Source organism: Cydia fagiglandana, chromosome 15 (genome assembly GCF_963556715.1).
Source record: "Cydia fagiglandana chromosome 15, ilCydFagi1.1, whole genome shotgun sequence".
Classification (NCBI taxonomy): domain Eukaryota; kingdom Metazoa; phylum Arthropoda; class Insecta; order Lepidoptera; family Tortricidae; genus Cydia; species Cydia fagiglandana.
The window spans coordinates 3,730,136-3,754,137 of NC_085946.1; the positions used below are offsets into that span (position 1 = coordinate 3,730,136).

Below are 24,002 nucleotides of genomic sequence, written 5' to 3' on the forward strand. Positions count from 1 at the left end.
TTACACAACGTAGCTCACACTACTAATCATTGCAGTGATTAATCCCTAAATTACAGTGTAACCCATCTATTATCATTCAAAGGGTATAATATAATTGCAATACTCTTAATTGCGTATCATACAGTTTACAGTGCATGTACAGAAATATAAACAAAGACAATAAGATAGCTTAAGAGCAAACAAACTAATGTTTTTTTTTTATATCGCGGTAAACATTTGGATATTTTATTTTATTAAAGATCGACCACTTAAAATAATTATTGTCACTTCTAGTCTTTCAAGAAAGTAAAAAAGAATAAAAACATATTATAATACATAAAAAACTTCCAAGGCATTGGAACAAAAAGCAACCGTGCTAATTTATCTCATTAAAAATATACTTAATCAATAAAACAGGAGACAACAAAATTCAGTTGACATTCCCACTGATCGGCAACAAAGTTTTACCAAATTGTTTCTTTATTGCGATCAAAAATAAAACAGCGGCCGGTCGTATTGGAATAATTAAAAGGAATTCCACTTAGAGCAGAATTAATTAAACCGGAACGAAATAAAACGGACGAAAAAATGTGTCGCGAATGTCCAAATTAGAAAAGTTTTAAGTGTACAAGCACATCCGTTGTTTAAATTAAAAGGCTTAGAAATATAATACTCGTGTCTAAATACTTACGACTACTTTATTTTAAGTCAATAATAATACAGTGTGGAACATTTCTAGAGACTGAACTGAAAGGATAGTGTTATCTAATATAATAATATAATATTAATTACAAAGTTGTTGAAAGCGTTATCTCTTTTACTATCTTTATTATATACAATTTTATAAACCTACTCAGGTTTATTATATAAGTTATGGGGTCCTTTTGTTTCCCATAAACTTTTATGTCATATAATGTATTGTTTGTCATATTATCGTTAGTCATAAAACTGAAACCGTTAACTTTTCAGGATTTTCGTAAGGTTATTCAATAGATAGGTTAGGTTAGGTTAGGTTTGTTTTATGGCAATCCTGAAAAGTTACGCATTTCTGAGAAAAACCAATTATGACTAACGAAAATTCGGACAAACAATATGTACATTATGACTTAAAACTATTTGGGTAACAATAGAGACCCTATAACTTATATTATATATTTACGGTTCATATACACTGATTGCTAGCGAGAAATATGACCACGTAGTACTCAGCACCTAAAAATAAATGAAATTTTAACGAAATTAAATTTAACACGATAAGAACAATTTTTTTTAGGTTTTTTTAAATTCGGATATTAAATCCTTTTCGTGGCACACATTTTTTATACTAAGTATACGTACCGTAGTAAAAGTATTCAAAGTAACTTGCGCATATCTCATAGATGTCAAACAGCATGGCTGTTGAGACCTAAAAAGATAAAAAATGAAAAATCCGTGCTCTTATAACCCGGCAACCTTCAAATCAAGAGTGAACAGGCACCTTCTGGGCGAGCTCGCTCCATCGTAGGCCACGTCTACGCCTCGGCTAGTCTGTGGCCATGAGTAAACCCATGCATAATAAAAAAAAAAAATAAAAAAAAAAAATTATGAACTAGTTACGAAAAGAAAATCAAAAGTCATCTTTATACGTCCCACCGGTGGGCGCAGACCTCCTCTCAATGGCTCCGGACCGAGGCTCCGCACTTCAGTTTTCTAAAAAAAACATCACGTGATACTTCGGCCCGGACACAGACTGTTCTAGCACCTTAGAGCTCATGCCAAGGACTCGTACGAAATATCATTAAAGAAAAAAGTTCACGAGGAAACCGACTAATATTTATCAGTTCTTTTGGGATAAAGGGTCAGCCGACAGTCGCTTTTTTATAATTTTTAAAACTTTCGCCTTTTGAACACATATTAACTCACATTTATAGATTTATTTACAAATAAATCTAATAAAATAAATTTGCGATAGACCCGTCTATAAATACGAGTCGCTTTTTTATTTTTTATCTTAGTAAGAGGTCCCTATATTAAATTACGGATGATAGAAAACTAGCTTCACAAACCACTACAAGTAATTTTACTTCTAGTATAATATAAAAGCACTTTAATATATTACATTTGGCAAAACATTGATGGATGGAACTAGCTTCCTTTCAAGATAAAGAATAAATAAAGTTGATGTTCGAGTAGTTCACATGATGCTTTAGTGTTACCTATCCTATTATTTTATATACAGGGTGGAAAGGCACGACGATCCTTTCCGCAAAAGGCGGATTGTTTAGCCTAAGCTCTACATTTTCTCCATAGAAACTATGTTAATATGGGCAACCGTTTCTAAATTATGGCCTTTCAAAAATCCATGCAAAAAACTACTTTGTTCTAACCCTAACAGGTGACAAGGTCAATGAACTTACTAGTAAACAATCTGTATACATACAGGAAATTGTACTAATTTGTTGCCATTCAACTATTCTTAGGTCTGCTTACAACACGGTAAGAATCGTTGCAGGATTTTCGCTTTCTTAGTGGTTCCACTTGTTCAATACTTGAATGAAGTAGTTATGTTATTCCTTAATATTAATAATACTAACCACAAAATTGTTTACAACGACAGTTTAAATTGTGACATTGACAACCACTCAAAAGTACGCAATCGTCTTATAAATATCTCTGGTTTCCATGACTGATAAAAAGGTTTTAGTTTCTTAACACGTTTCACAAAATTATTTTCGAGTAATTGGAACTATCTAAAATAATAAAAAAATACAAGTAGGTTGTGTTTGATAGACCAAATGAATTTGCAAAAATGAAATATCTACTAAGAATACATCAAGAATAAATAGGTACTTCTTAAATACAAACCTTCTTGCGTGGTAGGAAATAGACAAGACGTCTGATGTTTGAAATTAAATTGTCATTGAACTTTACTTATCTAATGTCATAAAAATCCGAATAAAAATACCGTTGTAAGATGCTCGTGGTTATTTAAATTTGTGGGACTGTGTAAAAGATATGGTGTACCAAACGGAATGTGAAACTGCGGACGAAATGAGACATTAAAGGCTAATTGCTGCTTTTGACAATCTGCGGAGGAAAAATAAGGAACATCAAATATCTACTACAAAACTCTTCTCTTTCTTCTTCAATGAAATGACATGTGGGCAATGTGCGCGGGCTCAGGTGCGGGCTGCGGCATACATTATAAGACACGGAGGTACATTTGAAAACCGTATGTGAAGAGAAGATAGTGTTAAATATTGGCAAAAAGTAATTATCTAAGGAAGTAATAAAATTGTTTGTAATATTTTTGCATTCATTTGATTTATTTGTCATTTATGCGTCATTCATACATCATTGCGATTCTGTCAACGATCGGAAAAAAGCGTAAAATCCCGAGCTTTCCCGGCGGAGATCCTTAAGCTAGCCGTCATGTGCACATGCTATAGGGTTATCACCACAGTTAAAAAGTAGAAAATTTGGTGTTTTTATTTTTTACTCAATTAACGATTCTTACCATTACCAATCTGCTCTGTATCACTTAAACGACCTAATACTTCCGGGAAGGATCGTCGTGCCTTTCCACCCTGTATATGAAATTAAAAATATGTATATACCTATACACGAAAGCAAAAAGGCATGTATATGGACTATTGGAAAAAAGTGCATTCTGACCGAAGTAAGATAAACCATAAAAGTAAAATTAGATAAAAATTTTATTGAGAAAATTAGAATTACCCCAATCAAGTTAAGGCGAAAGAGATCCCGTGGGACCTGTTGTTGTACTGACCTCTTTTAAGTTAGAGGCCTGACCTTTCCTTTTATAAAATATAATATTATAATTAATATAGTTATTATGTAACCAAGTGTAGGATCTAGGTTTACCTCACAACAATGATAATAATGATTTCGTACCTACTATTTACCTGACCTTACATTGAGAGGGATATTTCATAAAGAAATAAAAAAAAGTATTTAACCATGTGAGGATCTAGTTTTACCTCACAATTATAAAGATAATGATCTTCTGATATCGGGTATCCCCTTCGTACCATAGGTTATGATAAGCAGAGTCTGCGACCCCGGCACTCTGTAACCAAAAGCAATTAAAGGATTGGTCGAGGTAATTTTTCTCGGTATTACTCATAAAATATTTGAAACTCTATGTCTTAAAATGAAGACAAGAAATTGACATCAAAATCAGAGTGATATAATGTTAAGATTTATTTAAAGGACAACGTTTTCTCCCGAAATCGATTTTGAATGAAAAATTTACTTTTGTCAGTAGATATACTTCCCTCATAACATAACATAAAACTTCAATTAATTTCACATTTTATGAAACTTACTGCTCCAGACAGTAACTCTGCATAATAGCATAGGTTGAATATAGGTATCATGGAGGCCACAACACCAACAAAGTTATTTGCCATTTCTGGAGGATCCCGCGCAATCTGTAAAATAATTATTAAGTAAGTTACGAAAATCTTAGTTCATGACACCTAGGTAGTTCTGTACTTAGTCTTTTGTTGACAAAGAGCTCAGATTTTTTTATACACAAATTATAGTTATTCAGCAACTTATTTATTTTTATTTTATTTATTTAATAAATCTTACAGTTCTCTTCTCAGTTTTCCAATGCGATGTAGGCAGGATGTAGGGTGGAATGATGTGGGTAGGGGGGGGGGGGGACATTAAGAGATAATAACTAGGTATATACTATAAATACTATAACTAAGAATAACACAACTCAAACAATGTAACTTTTACAAATTCACTTTCAGAACAATAAAATACGTCAGGTCGAATCGAATTGACTAAACCTCACGGTAAGCTCAAAAAGGTATCAGAAGAAAGAACATTATTTTGATTATAAAAATAACTGCCTTCTTTGGTCCCCCTAAAATAATGTGTTTCTTAATTGTAACTATGTAGCATTAATACGCCATTTAAGCCCATGTAAACGTAATTACAAGACGGGAATCTACTGCATAATGTCCCTTGGGCGTATTTGTTAGTTACGTGCCTGCCTGATAGTGTTTGTATAGGCCAAAATAAACTACGCATGCTGCTATAGATACATATTTACACATAAATGCGTATATCAATACGAGACATATTAGTAGATTTTCAAAATGAACACTGAAATGATGTATCAAAAGTCTGTGAATAACAATTTAAGTTATTTACCGTTAGAAATACTAATTAATGGACAGTTAATAACAGCGCCTTGCGTTTTCACTATCACGTCTTTAAAGCAGGCCACCGACGAGCCTTCCAAATGGATACCGTTACAATAGATTCATCCAAATGGACGGCATCCTAATATTAAACATTGTACGTTTTTGACATTCACGGACCGATTTTAGATTGCAGTCACGCTATTTGGACTGTTCTCTGTCTGGAAGGCTCGTCAGTGGCCACCTTTACGGTGCGGTGTGATTTTTAACAGTTTATATCCACAAGCTGTATATTTTTACCTTGGCAACAAATCCGAAGAAACAAATAGTGATGGTAGCGAAGAGCAGATTGAAGAAGATCATGCGATTAAAAATGTCGTCTAGAAGCTCTGACAACCTGAAAAATAACAATATGATATATTTGATAAAATTAAAAACGAAACCAAGTTAAAAATTACAATATAATTTATTTCAAAAAAAATGTCAGGAATAGAATAGAAATCGTTTATTCGTGGCAAACGTTCAAGCAACAAGTAGGTAAATGAAATACTTAAATTAAAAGGAAGAAAACAAACACGACTTAAGCCACGAGATGGTTCTTATTCTATTAGTTATCGTCGACCACGCATGTTAACTGAAAATTCATAAAACTTATAGACTCAAAGACTTAACGTTTACCTATTTATTATCATTTATCTTATGTGAGATGAGATGTTATTTTAACGGAGGAGAATATTTTATTTAGGTCTTTCTTCTTTTGCTGTTAGTTCAAAGAGAAAAACCAAATGATCATACATTATTAATTTCTGATGTCGTTTTATAACTTCTTGTATCCTCGGTCCATGTTCATCCGCCCGAATTTCGTTTGTAATGTCCTCTTCAAAATAATCAATAGCATCAACATCTTCATTGTTAGAACAAGATAGCGTTGCGCCAATATAGTCTTTATAGCTTGTATTTTCAGTATGTTCCAAGATTGGTTTTGCGTGGAGCATTTCTTCGCGAAGCAATTCAAACTCAGTGGCGAGGTGTGAGCATAAAGTTATCATTAAAAACTCGACGCCGAGATACATGTATATTAAATGAAGCACTGTGAAATAGAAAATACACAAATGACGAAAAAAATTTACCTACACGCAAGACAATTATTATTATTTTTTTAGCTTAATATCTGAGCCAAACAATGCTTATTTTTAATGAAGTTTCCTACGTGAAAAACTCTGCTCTGTTTCTGAAACAGTGAGCATCCAAATAAAACAAATTCAACTTCGAAAATTTACTAGGTACAAATGTAATTTAATATGGAGCAGATTTTTTCTTATTTAAAAAAATAATTTATTTATGAGTCATTTCATATGGAGCAGTAAGCTCAATCTTACTTGAATTCTAAAAAAAATTAAGGCTGTCACCTTCAGATTACCATGAAGATAGCATTGCGTTGTTACCCTGACGGACTATGTAATTATAGGTACGCAACAGTCTCATTCTCAAGATTTCAATGGGAGACTAGGAATCAAATCATTAACCTTGTGAGATTAAGGGCCCCCCCACATCTGGCGTCTTTCGAGCGTCGGCGTCTGTCGGCGTCTGGTCAGCGCTATGGAAAATGACGTCGCTGCGCAGTTGTTGCGTCGAGCAGCGGCCATAGAATTGTAGACGCCGACGCTCGAAAGACACCAGATGTGGGGGGGGGGCCTAAAAGGGGCCAACGGATTACCAGTTCGCCGGACGATTTCAGCCTTTTAGTTGTTCAGAGCTGTCACCTTTTGCGATTAAAGGGGCCCACTGATTAACAATCCGCCGGACGGAATCGGCCTGTCAGTTAGAACAAAAAGTTGTCAGTTCCGAACAACTGACAGGCAGATACCATCCGGCGGACTGTTAATCAGTGGGCCCCGTAACTGACAGGCTGATATCGTCCGGCGAACTGGTAATGTTAGATAGAAGTAAAGTAGTTCATTGTAGTAAAGATAGTTCTAAAATACCCACTACTGTACGATTCCCAAAAGTACGTCCCTAAATAGACCATCCAATTCCTCTTTGCGTCATACGGTAGGCTGCATATGAAGGGAAACAAGAGTTTGTCCTGTCCCAGTACAAAATTACGAAATAGGGTCTCGAATAATGGCACCAAAATGTACTGCCATGTCCCTATGATGTTCATCCAGTAGAACACTGAAATTATAAATCAAGTTTTATCGCATTTATAGGGGAAATGAAATACTTAATTTTAATACGTTTTGATCAAAAGAATAATAACTGACGACGTACAAACAGGGTAATTAACTTTATAAATTTTGACATTGTTATTAAGTAGGTAATTATTAATCCATGAAATGTAAATGTAGAGTAAATGCATGTTAGTAATTAAGTAATTATTTATAGTAAGTCGGCAGAATTATGCTGGATTAATATTTCCATGTAAGCAAATAAATTACAAATTACAAAAGCGGTTTTCATAGCTCAGCACAATATAATTATACTTGGCAGAAAAGGCAATGTAAAATTTAATTTTTCACATGTAAATAGGAGGCGTATCTGAACATTGCATGCACCATTTTAAACACCTTAATTACTTTCTTGTACCTACCTAAGTAATTTCCAGTTTCGTCACGAACCATAAAGGATGACTCACGTTTGACCGGGCTGAGGCAAGGCGTCCGACATGTCATTTCTACGATGGCTGATCGGTAATCACGTGGTGCTTTCAATAGAAAACGAAGCGCTGGAAGCTCCGGCCGGGTCTCGGCCAAAATGAAACTAATCTAATATCTATATACATACCTAAATTCTATCACCGCACCGCTCGCCATCGGCAGGGTGTTCATCCTCACACCCTATATGCGATTTAAGAGGAATTTCCTCCCGCTGACGCTCCGTGCTATAAAAAATGTGTTTGGTTGTTTTACCTGCATTACAAAGGTTCAGCCTCTTTAGCATGACCCCTTTCTTCATCAGTTGGGTTTTCGTCAGGCCAGTGGTCCTCCACATGGATCCAAGGTCGTCGATTATTATTTTGGCCTTTGACAAATTCGAAACAATTACAGTTCCCTTCATTGCACCTGAAAGAAAATGTTCTTATTATGTTTTTCGCTCTTGGCATACATTTTCTTTAGAAGAAACATGTCTTTTTTTAGAAAGTATTTATTGATCGTAAAAAATACTTGCATATAAAATTTGTCATATAATTGACATTTTTATTTTAAAGCCAAAATTAATATATTCCATGACTATTTTTGCTACTACAAGTTTATCAATTCTCAGCAAATTGGAGTAAAATATTTATCATTTACTGTTCCGGAAATTTACTGATTTCAATAAACATGAAAATAATTGTTTTTTCTTTCCGTATTTGTAGAAAGGTATTAAATTAATTTCAGACTGCATAGGTATACTTTGATTACGTACTGCTTTTAATGAATACGAATAATGAAAAAAGGTAGATGATAAAATATTGGATCGCATTAAGTTCAAATAAGTTTTCTGTAACAATGAAAATATAATCTCATAAATATTGATGCCGAGAATGCAGACATGTTAGATTAAATTAGAATTAAGATTAAATTCTCCCAGCGTCCTCGGTCTTTCTTAGAAAAGTACATAGTAATTTTATTAGTATTGGTTTTTAGTTGGAAGCAGTGGTGGCCGAGTGGATTCGCGGGTTCAAATCCTGGCTCGTACCAATGAGTTTTTCGGAACTTATGTACGAAATATCATTTGATATTTACCACTAGCTTTTCGGTGAAGGAAAACATCGTGAGGAAACCTGCATACATCTGCGAAGAAATTCATAGGTGTATGTGAAGTCCCCAATCCGCATTGGGCTAGCATGGGGACTATAGCCTAAGCCCTCTCGCGCATGAGAGGAGGCCTGTGCTCAGCAGTGGGACGTAAATAGGCTGAAATGATGATGATGAATGATGGTTTTTAGTTTTAATTGGCTGCTATTTAACTGATCACCAGATTTAATAAAATTTAATACCAAAAAAATCTACTTTACCACCCTAAAATAATGAATGATCACCAAAATTATAACACCATTTTAATGTGAAATGATTACCAATTTTATTACAATTAACTATCCTATTAAAGGAAATGACACCAAATTAATCATTATTAACCCAAAAATTGTAAATAATTACCAAATTTCAAACCCCAATTTAATGTCAATTGATAACCAAATTTTTACATCGTGATATCCTATTAAATAAAATGACACCAAAATAATCATTGTAAACCCAAAAATAGTAAATGACCACCAAAATTAGAACTCCATTTTAATGTAAAATTATAACCAAATTTTTAAATCTTGCTATCCTATTAAAGCAAAGCAAAATTTTCTAGTAGCATTTCGTTTCTGTATGGGTTGCAGTTCAAACCTAACCTAACCCACTTTTCTAGTAACATTTCGTTTCTGTAAGGTTCGCAGTTCAAACCTAACCTAACCCACTTTTCTAGTAGCATTTCTTATCTGGAAGGGTCGCAGTTCAAACCTAACCTAACCCACTTTACTAGTAGAATTTCGTTTCTGTGTGGGTTGGAGTTCAAACCTAACCTAACCCACTTTTCTAGTAGCATTTCGTTTCTGTAAGGGTCACAGTTCAAACCTAACCTAACCCACTTTTCTAGTAGCAATTCGTTTCTGTTAGGGTCGCAGTGTTAACCTAGCCCACTTAACTGATAGCAGTACAAACCTAACCTAACATACTTTTCTAGTAGCATTTCAGTATGCCTACCTAAGTTATGCGGTGCGGGGTACGGGGGTTGAGCGGGAGGGGCTAGTAATTTTGGCATCATTTTACTTTATTTGGTAATATGTATAAATTTTTTGGTATCATAGTGGTTTATTTAGGTGAAAATATCGCATTTATTTGGTTTTCAAGATTTGGTGATCATTAATGATTTTTGGTAATCATTCAATATATTTGGTATTCGAATACAATTTGAAGTGCAGTCGTAATTAAAATGGTGGTACATTTGTAATTTTAGGCCTTATTTTTTTGGTGTTCAGTAATTTTTTTTGGTAAGCATGATTTTTTTATTTAGGGTACCGAAGTATTTTTTGGTTGTCATTATATTTGTAGCCGTTTTAATTTAGTTTTATTTTAAACAGAAAATAAATAAATACTTAAATTAAAATTAAGATTAAGTATAATGTGAATGTTATTCAATAAAATCCTAATTTGGCTTTGGTATATCTAGGATGAATTCAAAGATTAATTAGCCGTCTCCCGTTTGCTTTTAGAAACGTACCTACCTAGTTTTCTTTACCACATAGTTATATCATGGCACCCTTTTCAAAAGCCAAACCACGGACAGGTGCCAAAATTGCGTTTGGGATACTAAATGTACACAAGGGACTTATCCCGCAGCTTAGAATAATTCCAATATATGAATTAAGCAATCTAAAGTGGAACCTATTTACACTATCCTAGAGTTTATCTATTTATCCTCTAAATGTACAAATCTAACTAATTTATGCATATTATATCCTATGGAAGCGTAGTCCTATCCCAGACTTGGATATAGCACTTGGCATAAAAAAATCGTGTGGTTTGGACTTTATGTAAACATCGGTATCAACGTATCCTTGTATTGTATCAACGTTCTATTAGTTCTATTTTCATGGCATTTATGATTTTCATTTTATTTTGTAGATACTGCTTGGCAAATCTGATTGAACAAGCAAATCTTATAGGATGTAATCTAAAAAAATCTAAATGAAACTTAGGGCGCAAATGATAAAGGTATTTTTAATTTACATGTTAATTTAAGGTACTACTTTTTAGGATTCTGTAGCCAAAGGGTAAAAATAGGACCGCATAACTAAGAATCCACTGTCCGTCTGTCTGTCACCGGGCTGTATCTTATGAACCGTGATAGCTAGTTGATATTTTCACAGATGATGTATTTCTGTTGCCGCTATAACAACAAATACTAAGAAGTAAGCAACCCTCGGTGGGCGAGTCTGACTTGCCCTTGTCCCGTTTTTATTTATATACCTGACGGTGTAATAAACGCCCACCAACCACGGATTATAACAATTTTAGGCCCTCGTCGGCGTTGATGTAATATTGTTTTACTGTTATTGTGTTGTTATTGGGTAGGCTTGTTTGTCGCCACTTTCTAAGTAAACAAACAACTTAAGCTTCACCGAAGATTGATTCATGAATTCCAAATACAGTCGGACTTTAGGTGTAGCGAGTTTAAATTTAAACATTCCAGTATAAAGTAAGGTTTTAAAGGTAGCTTTTAGTAATTAAATAATAAAATTTATATTCCGTAAAAGAAGATCCTTTATTAAAACAAGCGCGATAATTGTGTTTTTTTGTTAAGAAATCTAAAATTTATGGAACTAGTCAACGACGTTAAGCAAGTAAGGTTTTTAATGAACATTTGTGTAGGGCCTGTACCAATGAGCCAATAATGGGTACCAAGTGGAATTGAGGGAAATTCGCAAATCTTGATGGATTCAGATCCAGATCTTGAAACTTGAAACGCACTAAAGCACAAAACTGTTTAGTGACACGACTGTTTGACCACACAGAAACGAGTCTTGCAAGATGTGTTTTTTTTTTAAATTTGTTTTAACAAAAGTACATACACAAATACATATACAAACTGCTTGACAGTTTGTTGGCGAATTCGGACACTCATAACTCATAACAAAAACTTAATCTTAAAAAAAAATGCCCTAAAAAAGGTCACATTATTTAGTTGCTTGGGGGTGTTATTGACCAGTATTGTAGCTTTGGCTTGACAAGGTTTCAAACATATCAGTTCCTAGCGGATATAAAAGTGATTTTATGTTGCTTTAGTTTTTTTTTTGGTTAATTTTTCAATGTATTTTTATTTTTTTAAATAATTACTTACTGCTGAAGCTATTTCAACCTGAACTGTCATTCAAAACCGAATCTAAAGTTTATTTCGCCCCATTGTCATATTCAGTACCAGCGCTTTCCATCTTAATTTCAACCTTAACATGGACAGCAGCACTTACAAATTAGAGACCTCTCTGTCCTGGACAGCTACCTTTATTGCCCACCAATGTATCTTGATCTCCAAGATCTACCACTTCAAAGGCAAATATGGGTCTTAATATACTGGCCAGATCCAAGTTCCTTTGTATTCCGTCGGATATGTCTCAAAGGATATTACTCAGACACCTGAGTGCGAAGCAGATTAATTCGGTAAGGGATTGGTCCGAATACCAATCACTTGCAGTGGTCATAAACAGTTTAGTGAGAATTTAAATCTGGGTTGGAACATTTGAAATGGAGATTCTGGCTACCTCATCTTATTCATAAAACTAAGCCACTTACAAACCTCTGTTAAACTTTGTCTCTTTCTAATAAACAGAAATGTCAATATGACGGATATGGACGAACGAATATCATTTTATCAACGGTTTATTAGGTGTGACAAACGGTTATAAATAACACCATTTAGATTATGGATTGTCTTAAAGATAGAGTAGGTAAGATTAGTATTGTAATGAAAGCCCCCTTTAAAATTTTACGCGACACCTTTAGGTCTAGATGAATATTCTAGCTCATCAATCTATCCTCCTAAGGCCCAGCAATACAAATGAAAAATCCAATATTTGCCACTGAGAATTTAACCTGAAGTGTAGGAAATATAGAGTTGATTTTGCTTTGTTTGTAAATTGAACGAAACAAAGCAAAAGCGACTCTGTTCCAATTGAATATGATTTAAATTTCATCGAACTGAAGAAGTACTATTGGTAGGACCTTGGGCCTTAGGAGGCTATCAAGTTATTTTTTGTTTCCGACTTATTAGAACATTGCTGTATAATATTTTTGCTTGAATAAATAAACTTGTTGAAACCGTTAAATAAAATGTAATGTTACCTACGACTATTTTTTGTAATTTCTATGCCCATTTTTACTAGAATATTTCATTAGGTACTCACATTTTTCATGGACGTAAACTGATAAAAACTTAAATTAAGACACCGAAAATCAAACGGGGCGTCTAATTTGCCTTTAAAAGAATATTCGTTCTTCACGTAGCTGAACGATATTAAAAAGTTTTACTTGTAAAACAACTTTAAATTCAATTACAACTGGAGTATATACGAGCCCTGATGCACATTAGTTCGTCTAGTTCCACGCAACAATTTTGTTTATTCTAATAAATTTTACACATGAACTTAAAATGACCCAGTAATAGGAACCATAGTAGTAATGTTTAATCTACTTTATTTTGATTGTATACCAAAATTGCATGTGACTTTTGTTGCTGAAAAAAATGTACTACAATGTCATCACTGCTACATGCATGGGCTCGAAACAAAATTGTCAGTACATTGGCAGAGCCGTGTTGCTTTCCCTAGTAATAGCCCTTTTCACATGTTTTATATTTCTACCCGTTAAATTAAAAAAATATATTTCAGTACAAACGGTATTTCTTGTATTTGGATTTAGTTATTGCAGAATATTACAAATATTAAACTACATTAGTATAAGCATTAAATATTACTGGTTATGAAACTAAAACATTATTTTTGTACAAACGCGAGAACCTCAAAAAATGGTGTGACTAGACGAAAACATAAGCATCGGGACTCGTACTTACCTTGCGTGGCTACTATAAAAATAGGTAACAGGTTCGCTAACTCGTAAAACCCCAATTCTCCAGTGAGAACTTTCTTGAAACTCACGACCAATGAAAAATAAAAAGTAACGTAGAAAACAACCAACGCAAAAACTCGCAATTTCCCCCGAATTTTATTCTCATTGTAAATCGAAATATTGGACTTTGCCAACAAATCAAAGCAAATTGCGAATGGTTTTGAAAACTCTGACGCGAAATCTTTTAAATGCTCCATTGTGTGATAAAAAGTTAAGTGTCCAGTAAAAGTTGATGTTATGACCGGGTGGGACTTAAGCCACCGCATTTTATATTTTAAAATGGAGGACACATTAAAAATACATTACTTTATGTTTAGCCATCATATAGAATCAGAGAGTAGATAATTTCATAAACAATGGCCATTTCGTATTGGCAAATAAAATATCGAAATAAAATATTAATGGTTTATAAATTATACCGTTCATTACAGATAAGTATGATGGTCGTTCTTGTCTACGTGACGTGATAAAACGGTGTCCGTCACTTTCTATCCCGCGGTGTTAAAAAGTGACAGTTATTTTATCATGTTGATAAAGCCATTCATAATATGCTTGCAGCATGCTATAGTATACGATTCTGCCAACTTACCAAATTGCCATGTTATTTACACGTCATAATTTCATAGAAGTTTGACGTTTATAATAACACTTGCACTGCGTAAGCTATCAAAGTCTCTACAGTTTTCTTGGTGTTACTCTATATATATTATTTATTTCATAAAGACGTCAGTGTTTTTTTAAATAATAACCTCGGAACCCTGAAACAGAAACACGTTTTACATGCATTATTGATTTTTTTGCAACACAATAACAAGACACGGCATGCTATAATTTTGCTACAACTGTCATAGTTACCTTTATGAAGTAGATAAATTATATGATATATCAAGTATATCAACCCTCTCCTTTAAGTTATAATGTAAAATATTTTTAAATAAAAGATGACGCGTTGACGGATACCTAATGACAGCAATGACTATATCGCGCGTATAGACTAGCATGCCAATTCTACGTACACTGACATCAGAATGACATTTGAATGATGAAACAGTTTAATGTAATTATACATTTCACCATTATACAGGTTAATTCGGACGTACACTTATATCATAATGACTACTAAATAGTTGTCATTCTGATATCAGTGTACAGTCGCCATCAGTTATATCGGAGCGGTCAAGGTGTTCACAAATATCTGAACACGCCTCTATTGTTAAGGCGTTAGAGTGCGTGTTCAGATATTGTGAACACCTTGGCCGCTCCGATATATTTGAAGGCGACTGTACGTCCGAATTAACCTGTATAATAGTAAAATTTATAATTACATTAAACTGTTTAGACGACAACTGGTTTCAATGACTTGAATTTTTAGTAGCTATTGGCGACATATTTCGGGCCCGTCTGGGGTCCTTCCTCAGGCTCGAGTGCTCGCGCCGGCTGCACTTCGTGCAAGCGCGTTCAAGTGAGTGAAACCGTTGTCGTCTAACCAGTTTATAATATGTCTCACGAAAGTTTGATTTCGAATAATTAACTATATTGTTAATATTAAGCCTAAGCTTAAGTCGGAGGCCTATTTAAGCTTACATTGCGACATTAAAACTGACACGGGCAACTGACATAATTAAGGTATCATTTTGATGTCACAGTTTGTATTGGTCTCCAGGTACAGTCACCTACTATCATTCGTGCCCTAATTGCAACACATGTGTCGCGTTTGTTGTCACACAGTGGACAGTCGTTTGCAATGCGCATTGCCGATCCTTGTTAGCTTGTTGTGACTCGCCTAGGCCTGCTAATTTAAAAGGATCTCGTTTTCATTTAACTTTTGTCATGTATAGCCGGTCAAACAACTTGGTCAGTAGAAAAAGGCTCGAAATTAAAATTTTCTGTGGGACACAACCCTACGCACCTCTATCATTTCTTAGCCGCTTTTTTCTACTGACGGAAATGGCATGACTGACTTTATATTGAATATTTTTAACTCTTAATTCCAATACAATTTACGCTTTCAATGTACGCTCTTTTTTATCCAGTCAAAAGGTCTTTTGTTTAATTCGTCTTCTAACGTGAAATGTCCGAAATCTGCTCAAGATAACTAACAATGTCCGAAAAATTCTCCATGTTGAAGTCATGTGTTGAAGTTGTTCCGGTGGCTCGTCTGCTTATATGAGCTAAAAAAACCGGACAAGTGCGAGTCGTTCTCGCCCACCGAGGGTTCCGTAATTTCCGTACTTTTTAGTATTTGTTATTATAGCGGCAACAGAAATACATCATCTGTCATCAGACAGACGGACAGTGGAGTCTTATTAATAAGGTCCCGTTTTAACCCTTTGGGCACGGAACCCTAAAAAGGGCTTTCCGGCAAACACGTGGTAATCTGAGGCTTGTCATTATTAAAAAATAAAATTGAATGAGATTTGTTGGTAGGTCATGGATTAGTTATCTCAATTACTTTTTTAGACCATCGCTCATATATTTTCAATTAGCTGGAAATGCTGGAATTATGCTCGCTATTTTTATAAAAATATTGTTAAAGGTGTATATGTAAATAGTTTTTGATACTTTTACACTATTATCTATGTCTAATTATAAGTTCTTTTTTGATTCCATATTTAAATTCTGATGTATGTTTGACTACATTAGTACATTACTACAGAGGCCGGGACGAAAGGGGTTGCCGGCCGAAGACATATAGACGGCCGAGCGAAGCGAGGCCGGGATAGGTCTGAGCACGGGCAACCCCATTTCCCGCCGAGGTATGTATAGTGCTTTTCTCAAACATGCAATGAAATAAATAAAATAAAAAATCCACGAAACCCAAGTTTTATTTATAGAAAAAACTAAAAGTAAACTACACCCAAAATATAACCAACACGTACCTATATCATTATCACGCGTATGTTTTACACGAGTCGTGTATTTTTACTACCCGTACATTTTCATGTATCTTTGATTTTTTCGCCTTGTATCCGTCTGACTGTCGTTTTCGTCACATAAGTTTACATAGTCTTTCATGTTGATATCATGTTTCACATACATCGTTGCTTTATGCATGGAGTAAATAAGTATAATTTCCACAGTATTGACGAATTTGTAGTTACATTCATTTTAAATATGCCACAAAACTGTTTCTAATAAACTGTAAACCATTTTTCTTAGTTTCTCAAATAATAAAATTGCCATAAGCAACCATATACATACTTCGTCTTTGACTTGGCGGCAGAGGCAGCAAGTTAGGTATTTAAAATCAATTCTGCTTACGCTGCCAATTCCAACACCTACGATTACAATTAATATTAATTTCATTATTTCGTCGGTACTCATATTATAGTCAAAAAATCAACAACGCACCATAAATCCAATAAAACAGAATGAATATTTTTCAACTTTACCTCCATAACAATTTAAAAAATATAACTACGCGTGTTTGAGTAGACCTTTTTACCGCTAACGTTTAGATGAAATATTTTAAATGTTTTTATTTGTGTAGTTAAATTTATAATTTAAAATTATGGAATGTATTATTTATTAAGTTCATGTTAATTTTATACAAATAAAACTGCAAATTATAGCAAACATTGATTTTGTTTTTTTTTATAGGCGTAGTGGCAGAGTGTCATTACGAACCATAAAGCAAATACTGCCTCTAGTTTTTTTTAATGGATGAATGCCACGATGCTGTGTCACAAATATCTGTGAAATGAAAATTAAAAAAGAGGACTTTGCCGGCCTAGGCCTGCAAGATGTGTATGAAATTCCATTAACAACCTTTTGTCCTAGCCGCACCTGAAACGTCATACTTCGCAGCCTATTATAAGGAACATAACATCAATATTTCATTGCATGTTTGAGAAAATTATATTTTTATACGTCAATTCGTTAAATAAATCCATAGCATCAAGTCGATACTTCTTCTGATGTTCGTGCTTTGTTATTAATTTTCCTCTAGCTACATATCGAAATTCCCCTCTTCTACAAATATTTAGGTTAAAATAACAATCGTCTAAACATTTTTACTCCAGTTAGGATAGGATAAACCTTTTCATCATCATTTATTTGTTGCAAACACTCTTGTATTACAGATGTTCTTTAAATTAAATAAGTACAGTCAACTGACATTTATAGACGGGTCTATCGCGAATTTATTTTATTACCTTTACAATTATCGGCTCGATTCTGAAAATGTATTAGATCTCTACTAGACCTCAACAAGTTACGATATGGATAATTTAAAGATATTTGTAAGATAGATATGTCAAATTTGACGTTTCCGCGATTCTGGAGGTCCTCTTGAACGATTTCGACAAGATAGATATGTCAAATTTGACTTTTCCGCGATTCTGGAGGTCCTCTTGAACGATTTCGACAAGTTATGACTTAGATATCCAAGTCACATCTAGTCGATATCTAATGTAAATCTAGTTGATCTCTATATCGTTTCTAGATCTTGTGATTATCTCGTTTCCCGAATACGCGTGTATGTGTAGTGGGTGGTTTGAAAATCCTACCCCAAACTTTTTCATACACTTTTCGTATACAGCTGGGACATCAGTTAGCCGCGCCCACGACCAGAGAAACCTGTGTCGAAACATCGGTCGGTAAATACAATAGGTAATAAAATAAATTCGCGATAGACCTATAAATCGTCGGTCCGAATAAAGAAATCGCCATGTATTTTTAAGCTACTTTTCAGGAGACAACAATAACTGTTTATTTTCCTGTTTGTAATATATTTGTTGCACCTAGAGATGGGTAGGGGTAAGTAAATACTGAGTATTTACTCGGTATTTACTCAAAGCACCCGATAAATACCCGTATTTACTCATTTAGGTGGGTAAAAACGATTGCTTATAAAATATTCAAAAAGTGAGATTTAAGAACAAAATTGTCTTTTATTGCAGAGTGCTAACGTGTATTAACAATATCTATAAAATAAAAAGCATAGAGGGCGCTTAATTTAGGAAAAAAAGGTAATTATTAGTGAGAGGCAAATTGTGATAACAATTTTGTTTTAAATAAGAAGGTAACTATTTACTTAAAAAATATGAGTACTTAAATTCTATCGATGTTCTAGATAAGTGCATGTCGCGAAAAACTGCGTGTTTACGCGGCACTTACGACCTTTTATTAAGGGTTTTTTAAAGGAAACTCAAAAATGGCTCAACCAATGATGTTCAAAATATTGTTTTTTGTACTCTATTATACGGCTAATCTCCCGATGTTTTCATATTTTTTCTGAACTTTGGTTCGAAAGTTATAGAGAGATAAACATTATTTTGGCCTTTCGAAAGGGTTTTTTTTCCAAAAATATTCAATTTATCCAAAAATGTTCTTAGAAACATTCCAGTTATTTTTGAAGACCCATTTAATGACGTGCAACACGTTGGTGGTTTCTGAGATATTTTTTTGTGACAATTAGTTACATGTATGGAGTGCCCCTCTTAAAAATACATTTCTTACAATTTTGAGTACTTAATCCAGTAGCGGCTTACAAAATACACCTATATTTCAAATTTATATGCCCCTTTCAGCACTCTAAATAGTTTATACCCACCAATTTGGGTATAAACGAGTAAATACGGGTATATTGAGTAAATACTGAGTATTTACTCGGTATTTACCTGTGAGTATTTACTCACTACCCATCTCTTTGCACCATCTTTTTTCTGATAGATCAATGATTTTTTCACCACACCAGCTCGGAAAGGCTTACTTTGCACTTCAAAATCTGATAGCAAAGTTGCATTTTATTCACATGTGAGGCAAAGTAATCAAATGCAAATTTTGAGTTGTTTTTTTAAGTTTGCTGGTAGAATTGACTTTTAAATGATGATTTAGGATGGTAAATATTTAATAACATTCATTTGGATTTCATTTGGTTTGATTTTGTTTGATATTTTACATTTAATATTTGCTTCGGGTTGGTGTGGTGAAAAATTTTGTGTTTCACTCGGGGGCAAATTTTGTTTAATCCTCGTGCTTTGAAACCCTCGCAACGCTCAAGATTCCATTTTTCAAACCACTCGCTACGCTCGTGGTTTAATTTTGGAATCTTTCGCTTGCTCGGGTATCAATATTAGCACGAGCGGTTAAACAACAACTTTGCCCCCTTGTAAAACAAATAACTATTACATGATACTCATGAAGAATATAAACAGTTTTTTTGTAAGTTTTTACATTATTATTATTTTATCCCAATTTTGCTACATAGCGACTTAAATTTGGTTCATTAAAATCGTCATGTGTGAAGTTTGTACACACAGCGCTTTGCTGCCCAAGTAACATAGTACGATATATGATACATAGCGGATCTGTCGGGTAATCCATTCTACAATAAATCGCCATGTGCAATATTTTTTTGTTTCTGTTCTGTTCATTTTTTTGTACAAAATGTTGTTCTGTGTTCACATAGCGGAATTTTTATTTTCAAAACTAATAAAGATAATAAAAAAAATATTTATGTGGGTCGACGGGAAATTTAAAAAGGAATACAAATATGCCAAAATCAAAAAATCGTAAAAAAGCACATAGCGATTTTTTTATTTGCACCAACGAAATGTGAGTTCATATGTGTTCAAAACGTGAAAGTTTTAAATATTATAAGTACAGTCAATTTACTTTAACCCTGAAACATGTCGCCAATAGCGACTAAAAATTTACGTGAGTGAAACCGTTGTCGTCTAAACAGTTTAAAATATGTCACGAAAGTTTAATTTCGATTACTTTAACCCGTTACAAAGCTAATGTTGTACCAAACTACAACACGCGGTTACAGATACAGATACACGCAAGGCATCTACGTAAGGAATTTCGAACCTAATTAGGTAAGTTCAGAAGAATCTTGTACACTACAGCTATTGCTCCAGTTCCGTGCACATCGTGCCAGGAATTCGGCTTGATAATGTGTATATTATTGAGTTAGTAGCTTCTGATACTAAATATCATATGTGACGTTCCACGGCAAAAGGTACTACCTTGTGGCGGCTGGGGCTTACGTCGCACAGCGCTGCAATAATATTGGAGCGGCGTTAATAATAGCGTAAGCGCCAACCGCCATAAGGTACCTTTACCCGTGGGACGTCACATATGCAGTTTCATCAAAGGCAATTTCAGTTTTATCCTTTTTGATATGATACCGTATTATAAATTGATGAACACCTACCGGTGTTGCCATGCACAAAAAAGTGTCACGTTGTGGATAGATCTCCATGGTAACGTTGTGGAAAGATCTCCATGGTCACGTTACGTAATGTAATGGTAGGTAACATAATGGTAATATTTTCTTATGACCTTATCACGCAAAATTATCGTCCGTAAACCGACTTTACAGACAACAATTTTTTTTTTAATAAAGTAACACGGACATGCTATTTAAGTAGATTAGATAACAAAGTACATAAATAAATATAATTCTATATAACTATATCTTATACCTTTAAACGAGCAATTCATGTACTTATATTTATATGTATGGTATATATTTCGGGGATCTCGGAAACGGCTCTATTTCGATGAAATTTGCTATATCCCGTCGAAGGTCCACCATACAAAAAATTGATGCAAAGCAATTTGACCCATATTGATATGTAGTAACACACGTCTGATACTAAGTCGCTACGACCCAAATTGAGTTAACACCACAATGGGTTCCCCTCTTCTGGCATAATATTGTTTGTCAGAAATACACTTCGCATAACATGTATCGCAGAAACACTTTAAGTATAATGATAATTAGGCGTAAATATTACTTTGCATTATTATTACTAAGCATACAATACATTTTGCAGCATATTATTTAGCAGAAGATTACTTTTGCAGACTTTGGTTTAGCATAATTTTATGTACCATAATCATCCTGCAGCATACTTTCATTATGGCATAATGTTTTTCTACTTGCAGAAAAGTGGATTACGTTAAGTAAGAACTGTGACCCCCAAACAAAATTGAACCTGTGCCAGATAAGAAGATTATGTTAGGTTGTAACTGCGGCCTCCTGTATAAAACGAACGGGTCCCAGACAAGTGGGTTAGGTTAGGTTAGAATTGCGACCTCATACAAAACGAACGGCCACCAGAAAAGTGGGTTAGGTTAGGTTAGAACTGCGACCTCATACAAAACGAACGGCCACCAGAAAAGTGGGTTAGGTTAGGTTAGAACTGCGACCTCATGCAAAATGAACGGCCACCAGAAAAGTGGGTTAAGTTAGGTTAGGTTATCTGATTAACTTTAATGCATCTTGATAACTTTATGCTACCTAAATTTTTAGGACTGCAAACACATTAGTAAACCCCACACGTGTCTTGCTAGGGTGGGATTTGGGGGATTTTGGGGGCGAAAAATCGATCTAGCTAGGTCTTATCTCTGGGGAAACGCGCATTTTTGAGTTTTTCTATGTTTGCCGAGCAAAGCTCGGTCTCCCAGATATTTTAATATAGTACGAGGATACACATTGCTTATCAGTATCCTAAAAACCTCAAAAAAAATTGGACATCGAAAAAGATTGATGTTTAGGTACCTATTCCAATAATGAGTAAAAAGCATGAACCCTGAAATAAATTCATATATTTTTCTCAAAAAATTCAAATGGAAGATATGAATGAAATTAAATTGGGTGCATTGGGGTTATTTCGAAGGCGGGATAATTTGGAAAATGGCAAACACAGTAGGTACGCAAGTTGACGTGGTAAGCGTTGCAGTAGCGTAAGTGTTGCTACTCGTAAATTACGAAGTGCTTCTCGTTTTATCGATATTTGTCATTTTCTAAATTACCTGCTTTCTGAATTACCCCAATGCTCTCTACTTAATATTCAACCATTTCTAAAAAAGTTCTCGGCAAAAGATCTTGCATTATTTATCTATACATAAAAACTGCAATTTTTCAAAAGGCACATAATAAGCTTTACATTATTTTCAGCCAAAACTTTGTAATGAAATCATACTAGAAACAAATTCAATCTACGTTAACATTGTAATTTAATATATAAAATTTCGCTATCGAAATATAATTTCTTTCTTTATATTTTTTGATTAAAAATGGCTTACCAGAATAACAACTTGTATTTAGGTTTTATATTACTCAGTTTGAAACAGCAATGTTGTAGAAAAATATGTTTTTTTTTTTTATTTGTAACTGTTGCTTTGCGGACAAAAGTCTAATAATAATTACACAGTTCTATAATCACACGACATAACTATAAAGGATCATAGAGCGCGCTTAATGATTTATCATAGTCTAATAAAACATGGTCTTCTCTACCCAGAGTGACACAAGCCTAGGTCACAATAACATGGCCGCTATATATAGCGCTATCGCATATTATCATATAGCGCTGTCGCATGATGACGTAGGCTTGTGTCAGTCACGTGACCACGAAAAGACGGGAAGACAGTACCAGGCGGAGTATATTATTATACCATGATGATTTATCTAGATTTATAAACGTCCTTGACACATTTTGTAAGGAGTGGCGGGAGTGTGCATCGGATATGATAGGACTAAATGGCGGGAAAGAGGGGAGGCCTTTGCCCAGCAGTGGGACACTCCTATAGGCTAATAAAAAAAAAAAAAAACGTCCATAGGCTACGTATATTTTTTGGCATAATGATTGATGACACAGTCAGCAACAGCTTAATACCCTTGCGTATAATTTTCTATGCAGGGGGGTAGGTACTTTTTCTCTGTAGTTGACTGTACCGCTATGATACAGTGGAACCTCGATAACTCAATCCTCCTTAACACGAAAGCAGCAAGACTGTACTTTACGCGTTTGTAAAATTACTGTAACTCGAAACCTCTTTAAGTCGAACAAAAAAACAAACTTCATACATACTTACATACTTACAACCAAGAAAACATTTAAAATACAAAAAGTCCTTATTTGGGAAGTCCCTCGACAATAACATAAATTAGAACATTGTTTTAATTGTTGTCACACCATAAACAAAGAAAAACGAAGGACATTAATTACACGTAAAAACGTTGACATGGCTAAAAAAAACCAATTAATTAACAAAGACATCCCTCTTTTAGCGCAAATGTAGACTTAACCCTCATATTTTCCGGAAAAAATCAAGAGCATTCAACAGCTAGGCGAATATTGATTCAGGGCAGCCAGCTAAAGAAGATACCTCATTTTCCACTGTCGTCTATTGTTTTTGCGAGTGTTTTAAGTTAGGGCGGCAGGGGAGGGGTTAAGTTATGCTGGCCGTC

General features: G+C 34.4%; 1 protein-coding gene across 4 annotated transcripts; it reads right to left on the reverse strand.

Moving 5' to 3' along the window:
- Positions 1-209: 209 nt before the first annotated feature.
- Positions 210-14,211, reverse strand: LOC134671190 (putative odorant receptor 92a). 4 transcript variants are annotated; one of them, XM_063528975.1, is made up of 9 exons: positions 13,737-14,211; positions 8,048-8,200; positions 7,128-7,313; positions 5,934-6,228; positions 5,439-5,535; positions 4,308-4,412; positions 3,960-4,048; positions 1,318-1,384; positions 210-1,191 (listed from the first exon to the last, which is right to left on the reverse strand). In XM_063528975.1, the coding sequence occupies exons 1-9, from the start codon at positions 14,056-14,058 to the stop codon at positions 1,135-1,137; spliced, it is 1,371 nt and encodes a 456-aa protein (XP_063385045.1). In that variant the 5' UTR covers positions 14,059-14,211; the 3' UTR covers positions 210-1,134. The 4 variants fall into 4 exon arrangements, with proteins under 4 accessions (XP_063385045.1, XP_063385047.1, XP_063385046.1 ...); XM_063528977.1 differs by lacking the exon at positions 13,737-14,211 and adding an exon at positions 13,072-13,716; XM_063528976.1 differs by lacking the exon at positions 4,308-4,412.
- Positions 14,212-24,002: the final 9,791 nt, after the last annotated feature.